This window comes from Callithrix jacchus, chromosome 1, assembly GCF_049354715.1.
Source record: "Callithrix jacchus isolate 240 chromosome 1, calJac240_pri, whole genome shotgun sequence".
Classification (NCBI taxonomy): domain Eukaryota; kingdom Metazoa; phylum Chordata; class Mammalia; order Primates; family Cebidae; genus Callithrix; species Callithrix jacchus.
The window spans coordinates 176,811,707-176,824,048 of NC_133502.1; the positions used below are offsets into that span (position 1 = coordinate 176,811,707).

A 12,342-nucleotide genomic window follows, 5' to 3' on the forward strand; every position below is an offset into this window, starting at 1 on the left:
TTTCACACTCTGTTTATTTCCTCCATCCCTCCTACTATGAACTATTTTCATTTTTACTATTTCATGTATTTGTTTATTCATTTACTGTCTGTCTCACCAGCTTGTTGCAAGATCTATGAGGGAAGAGGCCTTGGCTGTCTTATTCGTTGCTGTATCTTCAGTGCCTAGGACAGGGCCTGGCTTCTAGCAGGTACCTAGTAGATATTTGTTGAATTCATGTTGCATCTTTCCCCTTCTACAAACAAGGAAACTGAGGACCAAAGGAAGAAAGGGACATGCTGGAGATTAGAGTCAGGACCTAGAGGTAGAAGGCAGCGAGGTGAAGGGGAAACTCCGGGTCAGGAGGCTGTGACCTCAGAGGTAGCACATCTGCTCTCCAGGCCTCAGTTTCCCCATCGGTAAGATGGAGTGAAACAGCCATGACCACTATCCAAGGGGTCTGGTACTAGGATTGAGACCCCACCCGTGACAAATATATTCTGCGCAGCATCCGCACACCCCAGTTACTGCTAAAGCACCTCGAAAGCCGCAGAAGGTAAAAACTACAACACCCATGGTGCCCCGGGCAGCGCCTGCGCACAGCTTCCGGCCAGCACCGCCGCGGGCTCCCCCTAGCGGCGTCCGGGAGCGGCGCTCGCTCTGATCCCCGAGGGGCGGGGGCCCCGCGGCGCAGGCAGTCGGGGCGCGCGGCTGCAGCGGCGGAGCCCGAGCCCGGAGCGCGAGCGGCAGCCGGATCGCAGCCTGCGGGGCCCGCCGCAGCCATGGGCAACCGCGGCATGGAAGATCTCATCCCTCTGGTCAACCGGCTGCAGGACGCCTTCTCTGCCATCGGCCAGAACGCGGACCTCGACCTGCCGCAGATCGCCGTGGTGGGCGGCCAGAGCGCCGGCAAGAGCTCGGTGCTCGAGAATTTCGTAGGCAGGTAGGCGCGGCGCATCCCAAGGCGCCGACCCCCGACCCTCGGGATCCCTGGAATCCCTGCCCCGGGCACCGACGGTGCGGCGACCTCGCAGCCCCCGACGCTGCACTCGCGGCCGGCGCGCCCCCCACGCCCAGCCGGAGCGAGGCGGCCCTCCCCCCACCTCGAGAGCCCCTGGGGCAGCAGCGCCCCCCGGCTAGTCTGCAAACGTCTCCGGCTGCGGAATCACGCCCCCTCCTCCGCCCCACCCTTTAGGGCAGACAGCGCTCTGCCAGAAGCCCCGGGCAGTTGACCCCCACCCCCAACATGGGCACGGAGAGAGCCTTCATTACTCAGCGCCTCCGTTGGGCTTGGGGAGTCCCTTGGAGCGGGCAGCACCCGGGGGCAGTGTCCCCCACACCGGGCTCTATAAGGGGACAGTCCTCTACCCCCATGGGAATTCTTGGGCTGTGGTGGGGGGGACAGCCCCCCCACCTTAGCCCCTGGAAGAGGACGTAGTCCTGTGGGCATCGAGGACCCGGCACAGCCTCCCCCGGCACACACACACCTCTGCGGCTCCCGCCGCCATCCGTGCGCAGCACGGTGGAGGGGGGAGGCGCGGGCTGCAGGATGAGGAAGGGAAGAGGGGAGGAGAAACCACTTCTGATCCTTTTCTGAGCAGCCGGCCCCTTGCTTCTCTGTGGCCCCTGGGTGGGGGGCGCCTGTCAGTGTCGCCCTCCCCTCGGCCTGGCCAGAGGGATTGTGATGAAGGGAGAGGCGGCAGAGGGCAGAGATGACTAAGACAGTGATGGCGGGAGGGGGGAGCCATTTGCAGAACCTAATCCCCCTCCCGCCTCTGATCCCACAAGGCGCTGGGAGGCCTAGGTGGCTGAGAGAGGAGCAACCGCAAAGACAAAGGGTCTTGGGTTTAGGGGGGCAGTCAGGGTCATGATCCCCAGGCTCCCAGGCACCCCCAAAGGGAGGCAGAAATAGTTTTTCTGGTACTGATGAGAGGAAGGATAGGGTCTCTCCAGGTACTGGAGGTGGGATGGGGGGCTGGGCAGATGGGGGAGGAGATGAGAGGGTTCACACTGACCTCTCCCCCTTTCATCACCCCACATCTTCTTCAGAAACTCCTGCTTTTTTCCAATGACCTTCAGGGCCAAAAAAATGACTGGCACATGGGAGAGGGAGGCAGGGGCCCTTCTCCACAGAGGGACAGCAGTTCTGTCTAAGCCAGGTTCTGCTGCAAAATCTCAGGCAGGTCACTTGCCCTCTCTGAGCCTCAGTGTCTCTGTCTCTAACATGGGCAATGGGACTGGGTGGTTGTTCCTGTCCCTCAAATGTCCTGGGAAACCCATGCTAGCCCTAGAGGTGACAGGGAGAGGGCCTGACTGGAGCCATGTATGTGTGGGACTTTGGAAGGCCACTGTGGGGGCGGCCGTGCCCATCTGGTCAGCAGAGGGGAAGGCATCTGTCTCTCCGATGGCTCCTGCAGTACCCCCCCCTCTGATCACATGACCCCCCAACCTGCAGAGACACAGGCAAGAGACACAATGAGCCCCTTCCCCAAGGCCCGGCAGTCAGGGATACCCAGCACTTTAGAGTGAACAAGCCATATTCCTCCCTCTCATCCTTTGAATGTTGGCTGAACTCCTGCTCCATGCCAGGCTGTGTGCTCCGGGCCTGGGGTAAGAAGGGGACCAACTGGTGACTTCAGCCCCCATCTATCCAGCCCATCCCATGCAGCCCCTATGCTGAGTCCTTCACAGGCTCACAGGAGCTCCCAAGAAGCAGGTACCATGATGCCCATCCTACGGACGAGGAAACTGAGACCCTGGAGGTTAGGTGCCTTGCCCAAGGTCACACATTCAGGAAGGGCAGCAGCTGTTAGACTCCAAAGCCCAGTTCCTGATCTCGAGGCTGCACATCCTCTGAGAGCAGGGCCCTGCACCAGGCACGGGGACATGTAGGCGGGTGGGCCTCCACTTTCCCATCTGTGGGACGAAGACACTGACAGCTGCTGCCGTGCCTTCCTGAGAGGGTGGCTGTGGGCTCCACCAAGTTCATGGGTGGAAAGGAGCTTTTGTAAACATGCGGGAGGGAGCATTGATAGCTGATTAGGCTTGGGGACTTCTGTGCCCATCCTCTGCCCCCCTGGAGCCGATGGCGCAGGGGCCAGCCCTGGCCACCGCAGACTTCAGCAAGTACTTGCTTGTTGAGTGGCAGAGTAAGGTATAGACTGAGCCCCAGGAGGCCTGGGCCCTCTGGCTGCCCTCTGTGCCCCAGTGCCCTTGGCCGTGATCCCTGCAGGAGGATGTGCAGGGTGTCCAGATGTGGGGAGGAGGGCTTAGCTTGATGTGAAGGAGTAGGCAGGAAAGCATTTGAGAGCCCCTGAAAGCTAATGAGAAGGCAGGGGAAACTGAGGCTCAGTGGGCTCCCCCGCCTCAGCCTGCCTGCTCCCTCAAGGGCTCCTGACCTCTCCAACAGGGCTCAGTCCCCAGACTGGTGAGCATGGTAACAGCCACTCTGTCTCCTGGGGCTTCCCAGGAGCCAATGCCCCATGGAAAATGCATCAGAGGAAAATGGATCAGGGGTGCTCTAGGCCCACCAGGGCTTCCAGGCACTCAGGAGGACTCTGCTGTCAGCTCTGCAATGGAGGTGGCCTTGCAGCTGCCCGGGACGCTGCTGGAACCTGTCTGGGTCTATGCTATTTCTTCACCCACTTCCCTTTTACAGAAGGGAAAACCGACGCCAATTCATTCAGTCATTTGGCAAACATTTGTGATGGGTGCATGATGTCTTAGCACTGGGGATTCTATGGTGGAAAAGATAAGGCTGTGCGTTTCAGAGGGAGAAATTCAGAAGACAGTTGGAAAATGTGGTCAAGGTCAGGGAAGGGGGCAGGGCTGCTCTCCCCAGGGAGGTCAGAGGTCTCCAGGAGGAGGTGGCATCTGAGATGAGAACCTGTGTAACTCGCCAGGGGTGGGAGAGTTCCAGGCCAAGGGAAAGTGCAAAGGCCCTGGGGTAGGAAAGAATTTGGTGCCGTTGAAGAACAGAAAGAAGCCCCAGTGGCTGATGTTTGACTAGCAAGAAGGAGACAGGATCTGAGAGATAGGGGCTAGATCTACAAGCCCCTTAGGCCATGAGGAGCCAGGAGTTTGGGTTTATTTTCACTCTTGTGGGAAGCTTTTCAGTAGTGGAGTGACTTGAGCGGATTCTAGCAAGGGTTTAACTTGGGGAGGGGGTGAAGGAGGTGAGGCTGCTGCAGTGGGCAGGGGCTAGTCAGGGGCCTAGACCAGGGTTTTAGCTGCAACGAGAAGGAGAATGGTGGGTGGGTTTCAGGATATATTTTGGAGGAAGTCCTGCTGGTGGATGGATGTGGAGGGTGAGGAAGGAGGAATCAATGATGACTTCTGGGACTTTGACCTGAGCTCCTGGGGGGGGTGTGGGGAGTAACAGAGTCATGAGGGGTAAGGAGGAGCAGACTCGGGGACAGGGGAAGACCAGGATTGGGTTCTGAACATATCGAGCCTGAGATGCCTGTTAGACTTCTAAGTGGAAGATGGCAGCTGGCAGTTTGGTGATTCAAGTCAGGAGCTCAGGGGGAAGGCGGGCTGGAAATAAAAATTTGGAAATCGTTGGTGTAGAGATGGGATTTAAACCCAAGAGCAGATGAGCTCATCCCGGGGGTAAGTGTAGACGGGGGAGTGTTTGTGGACGCAGCACAGCCAGCCTTTCATGAACAGATGCCTGGTGCCCTAGGCCAAAGGGACCTCCTCGCTGTCTCTCCAGCTCCTCTTTATCACCCCAACCCCAATACATGCCCCCTCCGCCAGCAAGACTCCTCCAGGGCCAAGAGTGGGTTGTCCTGGGGCGGGCCAAGGCCAGTGGGAACGTGGCAGAGGGGCTGAGAGCGTGCTCTGAAGTCAGACCTGCTGGGTTCAAAGCTCAGCTCTGCCACTTACAAGCAGAGAACCCCTGGGCATGTTCTCTAAACCCCGTCCAGCTGCTATTTCCTCATCTGTAAAATGGGGATAATAATAGCACATCCCTTGTGAGAAGATGGCGGGTCCATGAAGCATTCAAGGCAGGGCCTGGCATGGAAGACTGGTTGTCTTCCTGCCTGGGCATAGACAGGCAAGCCCTCTGGGATGGTGCAGGCTGGGAGGTGCATCAGGATGGGGGCACGGTGGGGGACCTTCTCCACCTAGGGTAGGGTTGGGGTACTGGTGAGTGACCCTCTGCCCAGAGCCCTAGGAGCAGCTTTCGGGAAGGGTTTTAGGTTTCCCCGTGATTCTGCCTCCCTCCATCCCCCAGGCTTCCTGCCTCCTGCAATGTGCCCTTGTTCCTTCCTCTGCTTTCTCTTTTGAGACAGTCTCGCTCTGTTGCCCATACTGGAGTGCAGTGGTGAAATCTCAGCTCATTGCAACCTCCACCTCTTGAGTTCAGGTGATGCTCCTGCCCCAGCCTCCTGAGTAGCTGGGATTACAGGTGTGCACCACCACACCCGGCTAATTTTTGTGTTTTTAGTAGAGATGGAGTTTCATCATATTGTCCAGGCTGGTCTCAACTCCTGCCCTCCAGTGATCCACCCACCTCAACCTCCCAAAGTGCCGGGATTACAGGTGTGAGCCATGGTGCCCGGCCCCTTTCTCCACATTCTATCCCAGCATGGGCATGGTGCTGGTCTCTGGCCTCTTGAGAGCCCCTCTCTTTGTTAAACCTAGCCTTTCCCAGGGGAGACAGCCCACTCCCCACTATTAAGTTCTGTCTCTTCCTCTGAACATGTTGGGATGCATCATAGTGGTCCCATTTCTCAGATTTGGAGATGGAGGACAAAGAATATTAGCAGATAAATGAGACATTCTAGGCAGCGTACTGATGACCTGGAGGGGGCAGAGGGAACTGATGTTTCCTTGGCACCTGCCGTGTGCCAGGCCCTGAGGATACAGCTGTGAACCAGCCATACCCATCCTGCCTGGGGAGGTTTGCAGCCGACTGGGGTAGACAGACGTGAAATCCACAAAGAGCTCATTTGTTGTGTGTTTTGAAGGAGTCTGCTACCGTGTTACAAGGAGCCTGACATTGAGGGGAAGGGAGCTTTCTGGGCCATCAGCTTTCTTAGGCCTCCCCTAAGGAGGTAGCATTTAAGACTGGACCTGAACAAGACTGGGACATGGTCAAGCTAAGGCCTGGACTGCTGCAGGTGCAGGGACCGGCCTGAGCAAAGGACTAGGGTGAAGAGAGCCCAGGGGGTCTGAGACCCGGATGAAGGGTGAAGGGTGAAGGGCAGTGTGGCTGAGTGAGGAGCAGAGGCCAGAGGTGAGACCAGGAGGGTTGGGGAACCGGGGTTTGAGAGACCTGTTAGGGTTCCTTTGACAGCCGCCCACCCACCTGGAGAGCTGCCACATTCTGCTCCGGCCTCTGCATGCTCCTGGCGTGCACAGAATGCTCTAGGATGCATGGAAATGCACGCATCTGCAGCCGAGACCTCCTCTCCAAACCCACGCCCCGCCGTGGCCCAGAGGAGCTGGGAGTGAAAGGTGACCCTGGCAGACAGTATCTGATCCCCATGCCAGGAGAATTGAGTTTCCCAGGCCCTGGCTGGGTCAGAGGGTTGGACGCAGGGAAGGGGGCACGAGTGGGCGAGTGGAGAGGGTGGGCAGGGCAGGAGTGGAGGAAGCAGGTCATGGGCACAGTGCTGTCAGGCGTGGAGAAGCAGACGCCCACGTGCCATATGCCTATGTATTCCAGTTATAAATCAAGCTGAGGAATTGCTAAATGCAATGCATTCTGCCCTCCCACCATAGCAAACGCACCTTCATCACAACCTGGCCAGCTGGGTTAGAATTCAGAATTTCAGGCTCCTTGGAGTTCCATGATGTATGTGGAGGCTTAGGGACAGGTGGCCCCTCTCCCCGGGCTGCCCTGTCACTTTCCTCTTTATCCCTCCAGGGTTGACTCGTGAACACCCCAGCCCACATATCCCAGCTCCAGAAAGGACCCACCTTGGTCCTGGGCAGTGGGCTTGGAACTGCTTGAGAGGGAATTCTGAGGCACCTGAGTGTAGCCTCTGAGGGGAGCACAGGCTCCAGCTGGGCACCTTTCCTGGCCCCTGGGATCTCTTTGCCCCATGGGGAAGGTAAGGCCAGAGGAGGTCCAGAGAGGGACCCCTAAAGGGTAAGTCTGGGGCTAAGGGCTCCAATTTCCAGGTCTAAGAGCAGTACTGGTGTCTACTGTCATCCTGTGTTTTTGTTTTGTTTCATTTGAGACAGGACCTCGCTCTCTCATCCAGGCTGGAGTGCAGTGCGGCCATCTTGGCAGCCTTGACCTCCCGGGCTCAAGCCATCCTCCCACCTGGGGACGACAGGCATGCGCTACCAAGTCCGGCTAACTTTTAAAAAAATTTTTTGTGTAGATGGGGGCTCCCATGTTGCTCAGGGTGGTCTCAAACCACTGGGCTCAAGTGATCATCCCACTTCGGCCTTCCAACCAGGTTTTTGTTTTTATTTATTTAGCATTATTATTATTATTATTATTATTATTATTTGAAACAGGGTCTTGCTCGGTCACCCAGGCTTCAGGGGCATAATCTCAGCTCATTGCAACCTCCACCTCCCAGGTTCAAGCGATTCTCCTGCCTCAGCCTCCCAAGTAACTGAGACTACAGGTGCCCGCCACCATGCCCAGCTAATTTTTGTATTTTTAATACAGATGGGGTTTCACCATATTGGCCAGGCTGGTCTTGAACTCCTGACCTCAGGTGATCTGCCCACCTTGGCCTCAAAAACTGCTGGGATTACAGGCATGAGCCACCAGGTTTTTAGATGGCAAAAATGACACAGAGAGGGGAGGGGACCTGCCTAAAGTCACACAGCAATTGAATCAGAGGCAGGCCAGGAACAAGCATGTGCCTCCTGCCTCCAATCCACACCTCTCCATGTTTCTGTCTACCCTATTCCCCACCCCAGCCCCACCCCTGTGCACACACACCTACACACCTCAGTGTCTCCTCCTCTCCTCCTCTTCCTGGGTGACTCTCTGGCACTCTTACCCATTCCCTGGAATGAAATCTGGCTAAGAAACAGGAATCGTTTGCAGAAGTCAGGCCTAGCAACTTAGAATTACTATACACAACGGGAAAAAAAAGTAATATTGAGCTTGGAAGGTATTCAAAATATTCTCCTAAATGGCATCTTCCCAGTCCCCTGGCCAGAGGCCCCAACATCGGCTACCTGCTCGCTGGCCCGCCCTCCCCATCCGACTCCGTCTCCGTGCCCTGTGGAGTCTGCCCAGCTCACTCCTGTCTACCTCAAACTCCAGCCCCTGTCTAAGCCACAGAGTTGCTTCCTCCCTTTCCCCCAACCCATCCCCCACCCAACAGCATGGAACTCTCTCCAGCCTCCCAATCTGCCTTCCTCTGCCTGAAGCCCTTTTTGGACTCCCTGCCTTCAAAACCGAACCCCAGGCCGGGCGCGGTGGCTCACGCCTATAATCCCAGCACTTTGGGAGGCCGAGGCAGGTGGATCATGAGGTCAAGAGATCAAGACCATCCTGGTCAACAAGGTGAAACACCGTCTCTACTAAAAATACAAAAAATTAGCTGGGCATGGCAGCATGAGCCTGTAGTCCCAGCTACTCGGTAGGCTGAGGCAGGAGAATTGCTTGAACCCAGGAGGCGGAGCTTGTGGTGAGCCGAGATCGTGCCATTGCACTCCAGCCTGGGTAACAAGAGCAAAACTCCATCTCAAAAAAAACAAAAAACAAAACAAAACCGAACCCCAACACCTGAGTTGGGCCTCTGAGGACTGATTACCCAGTCCTGCTTCCATTCAGCTGCTCCCTCCTGGTTTACCTGAATATCTTACAGTTCACGGAAAAACTAGGGCTCTCTCATTCTCCCGGGGTGCTGTTGCATATGCTGTTCTCTTGCCTGGAAGCCTCTTTTTTTTTTTTTCCTTTTTTTTCTGTAGAGACAGAGTCTTGCTATGTTACCCAGGCTGGTCTCAAACTCCTGGCCTCAAGTGATCCTCCCACCTCGGCCTCCCAAATTATTGGGATTACAGGTTTCAGCCACCATGCCTGGCCCCTGGTCTTGTCTTCCTCTTCACTGGGTCTTTCCTCCAAGTCTCACATCAGCCAACCCCTCCTCTGAGATGTCTTCCCTGATCACTGTCTCCGGCCATGACCTGGCCCTCCCTGTGCGCGGTAGGGCTTTGTTTTCTCCCAGATGGGAAGCTGTAGAGGAAGAAAGAAGCCCGTTACCTTGGGCTCAGAGCTCCCAGGGCAGCTTCAACCATGGTTAATATTAACAACGTATCTCATTATGACTGTGTTACTCTTCCATCACTCTGTCTCACATGCCTCTCTTCTTAGCTCAGGGAAAGGAGGCCACTAGCCAGGGTGGGGAGAAAAATCTCAGCTGGTGAATACACCCTCACACCCAACCTGGGTCCCCATTTCGAAGGAATGCAGTGCAGCAGCACATAAAGCACACAGCACATGGCACATGCTCAGGAACTAGGACCCACCAGTGGGCAGCCCTGTTAGGTCCTTCCACAGCCAGGACCTCAAGGCATTCCCTCAACAGCTCTAGGAGGGAGCTGCTGGCCCATGTCCTATTTCACTGATGGGAAAACTGAGGTTCAGAATAGGGAGGTAACTTAGTGGCCGAGCTGGGGTTCCTTCTCATTAAGATGCTGGTGATAAGAAATAAGGATCCATAGCCGGGCGTGGTGGCACACACATGTAGTCCCAGTTATTGGGAGGCTGAGGTGGGAGGATCGCTTGAGCTCAGGAATTTGAGGCTATAGTGAGCTATTATCACACCACTGTACTCCAGCCTGGGTGACAGAGCGAGACCCTGTCTCTAAAAGAGAAAGAAAGACAGAGGATCCAGATGTAGCTGTATATTTAATAACTTTGGAAATGTCTGTGATATGTTAGGTGAATAGAGAAGCTATCAAAGGGTTGATAACGCAGTGTGCCTGTGGACGTCCGAGAGGCATGTGATTTCACCTTTCTGAGCCTCAGTTTCTTCCCCTGTAACATGGGGAAACTGATCACTCTGATCTCACACAGCCATGCAAGGATCAATTCTCTTTTCTTTTCTTTCTTTTTTTCTTCCTTCCTTCCTTCTTTCTTTCTTTTTTCTCTCCTTCTCTCTCTCTTTCTCTCTCTCTCTGTTTCTTTTTTTGATGGAGTCTCGTTCTGTCATCCAGGCTGGAGTGCAGTGGCGCGATCTTGGCTCACTGCAACTTCCACCTCCTGGGTTCAAGCAATTCTCCTGCCTCAACCTCCTGAGTAGCTGGAATTACAGGTGCACACCACACCCCCTTCCCCACCCCCACCCCCGCTAATATATATATATTTTTTGAGACAGAATCTCGCTCTGTTGCCAGGCTGGAGTGCAGTGGCATGATCTCAACTCACTGCAACCTCCACCTCCCCGGTTCAAGCTATTCTTCTATCTCAGCCCCCCAGGTAGCTGGGATTACAGGCACCTGCCACCATGCCCAGCTAGTTTTTGTATTTTTAGTAGAGACAGGGTTTCACCATGTCAGCCAGGATAGTCTCGATCTCTTGACCTCGTGATCCACCCACCTCAGCCTCCCAAAGTGCTGGGATTTCAGGCATGCACCACCGAGCCTGGCTAATTTTTGTATTTTAGTAGAGATGGGGTTTCACCATGTTGGTCAGGCTGGTCTCAAACTCCTGACCTCGTGTTCTGCCCACCTCGACCTCCCAGAGTGCTTGGATTATAGGCCTGAGCCACTGTGCCCACCGCGCCCACCATGCCCACTGTGCCCACTGTGCCCAGCCAGATGTTGATTTTCTTAAACAGCTTTATTGAAGTATAATTTACATGACATAAAATTCACCCATTTTAAAGGCACAATTCAATGATTTTTAGTATATTTACAGAGTTGTGCAACGATCATCACAATCTAATTTTAGGATATTTCCATCACCCTAAAAAAAAATCTTGTGCTGATGTAGATTTTCAAGTCTCTGGCAGAGTCCCTGACTGGCAGTCAGCAATTCATCGGTGTTTAACCATGATGATGATTATTAATGATAAAATGTTTACAGTGGCTCTCACCAGGTGTTGGGATGACGATTGGCTTTTTTTTTTTTTTTTAATATTTCACTTATTTTCTGAATCTTTTTTTGGAGGGGGACAGAGTCTCTCTCTGTCACCCAGACTGGAGTGCAGTGGCTGGATCTCAGCTCACTGCAACCTCCACTTCCCAGGTTTGAACAATTCTGCTGCCTCAGCCTCCTGAGTAGCTGCAACTACAGGTGTGTGCCACCACACCTGGCTAATTTTTGTATTTTTAGTAGAGGCAGGGTTTCACCATGTTGGTCAAGCTGGTCTCAAACTCCTGACTTCAGGCAATCTGCCCACCTCGGCCTCCCAAAGTGTTGGGATTACAGGTGTGAGCCATTCCACCCGGCCATTTTCTGAATCTTTTTAACTGGCGAACATATGTTTTTTTGTTTTGTTTTGTTTTAAGACAGAATCTTGCTCTGTCGCCCAGTGCAATGGCATGGTCTCATCCCACTGCAACCTCTGCCTCCTGGGTTCAAGTGATTCTCCTGTCTTTCTGAGTAGCTGGGATTACAGGCGCCTGCCACCACGCTGGGCTAATTTTTGTATATTTAGTAGAGACAGGGTTTCACCATGTTGGCCAGGCTGGTCTCAAACTCCTGACCTTGTTATCCGCCCGCCTTGGCCTCCCAAAATGTTGGGATTACAGGCATGAGTCACTGCACCCGACCATTTTCTGAATCTTTTTAACTGGATATTATTTTAAAAATTAGAGGCAAAAGAGATCTATTTCCATTTTGAAAATACAAAGTCATCAACACTTGGATGGATGGGAGGAAGGAAGGAAAGGAGGAAGGAAGGGAGGGAGAGGGAAGGAGGGAGGGAGGGAAAGAAAGCAGGAAGGATGGGAGGATAAGGAATAAGGGAAGGTAACAGGTTCTGCTTAATAGGGAGAAAGATTGCTGTGGAGAGCGTGCCTACCCTGAGCCAGGAGCCCTGGGTACCGGTCCTACCTTGTCACCAACTTGCGCCATGATCTTGAGCAAGACTCTTCCTCTTTTGTGCCTCAGTTTCTACCTCTGCACAATGAAGCCGATGGTAGAGCTCATCTTCCATCTTTTGGTCAGTGCAGGTGTCCTGAGAGTCTGCCACATGCCAGACCTGTGCTGGCTGCTGGGATATTGTGACAAACAGGTCTAGCCCAGTCCCTGCTCCTGGGGCCATCAGAACATCAAGGAAAGCCAAGGCCAGAACTGCCCTGCAGTGTTCAAACCTCAGCTTGAAATTCATGAGCTGTGACTTGGGCCTCGCCCAGAGCCTCCTGGGGCAGCGGGAACAGAAAGGGTCTTGTTGCCTGGGGGCAGCCTCAGCTCCTCCCAGCAGTATTTCC

General features: G+C 54.5%; 1 protein-coding gene across 3 annotated transcripts in view; it reads left to right on the forward strand.

The window, feature by feature from the left end:
- Positions 1-675: 675 nt before the first annotated feature.
- Positions 676-12,342, forward strand: part of DNM1 (dynamin 1) — a 50,680-nt gene continuing 39,013 nt past the window's right edge. For all 3 annotated transcript variants that reach the window (XM_035258841.3, XM_035258834.3, XM_035258891.3), the window contains exon 1: positions 676-922. In XM_035258841.3, the coding sequence (XP_035114732.1) occupies positions 762-922 (161 nt within the window). In that variant the 5' untranslated portion in view covers positions 676-761. The remainder of the gene's footprint in view (positions 923-12,342) is intronic.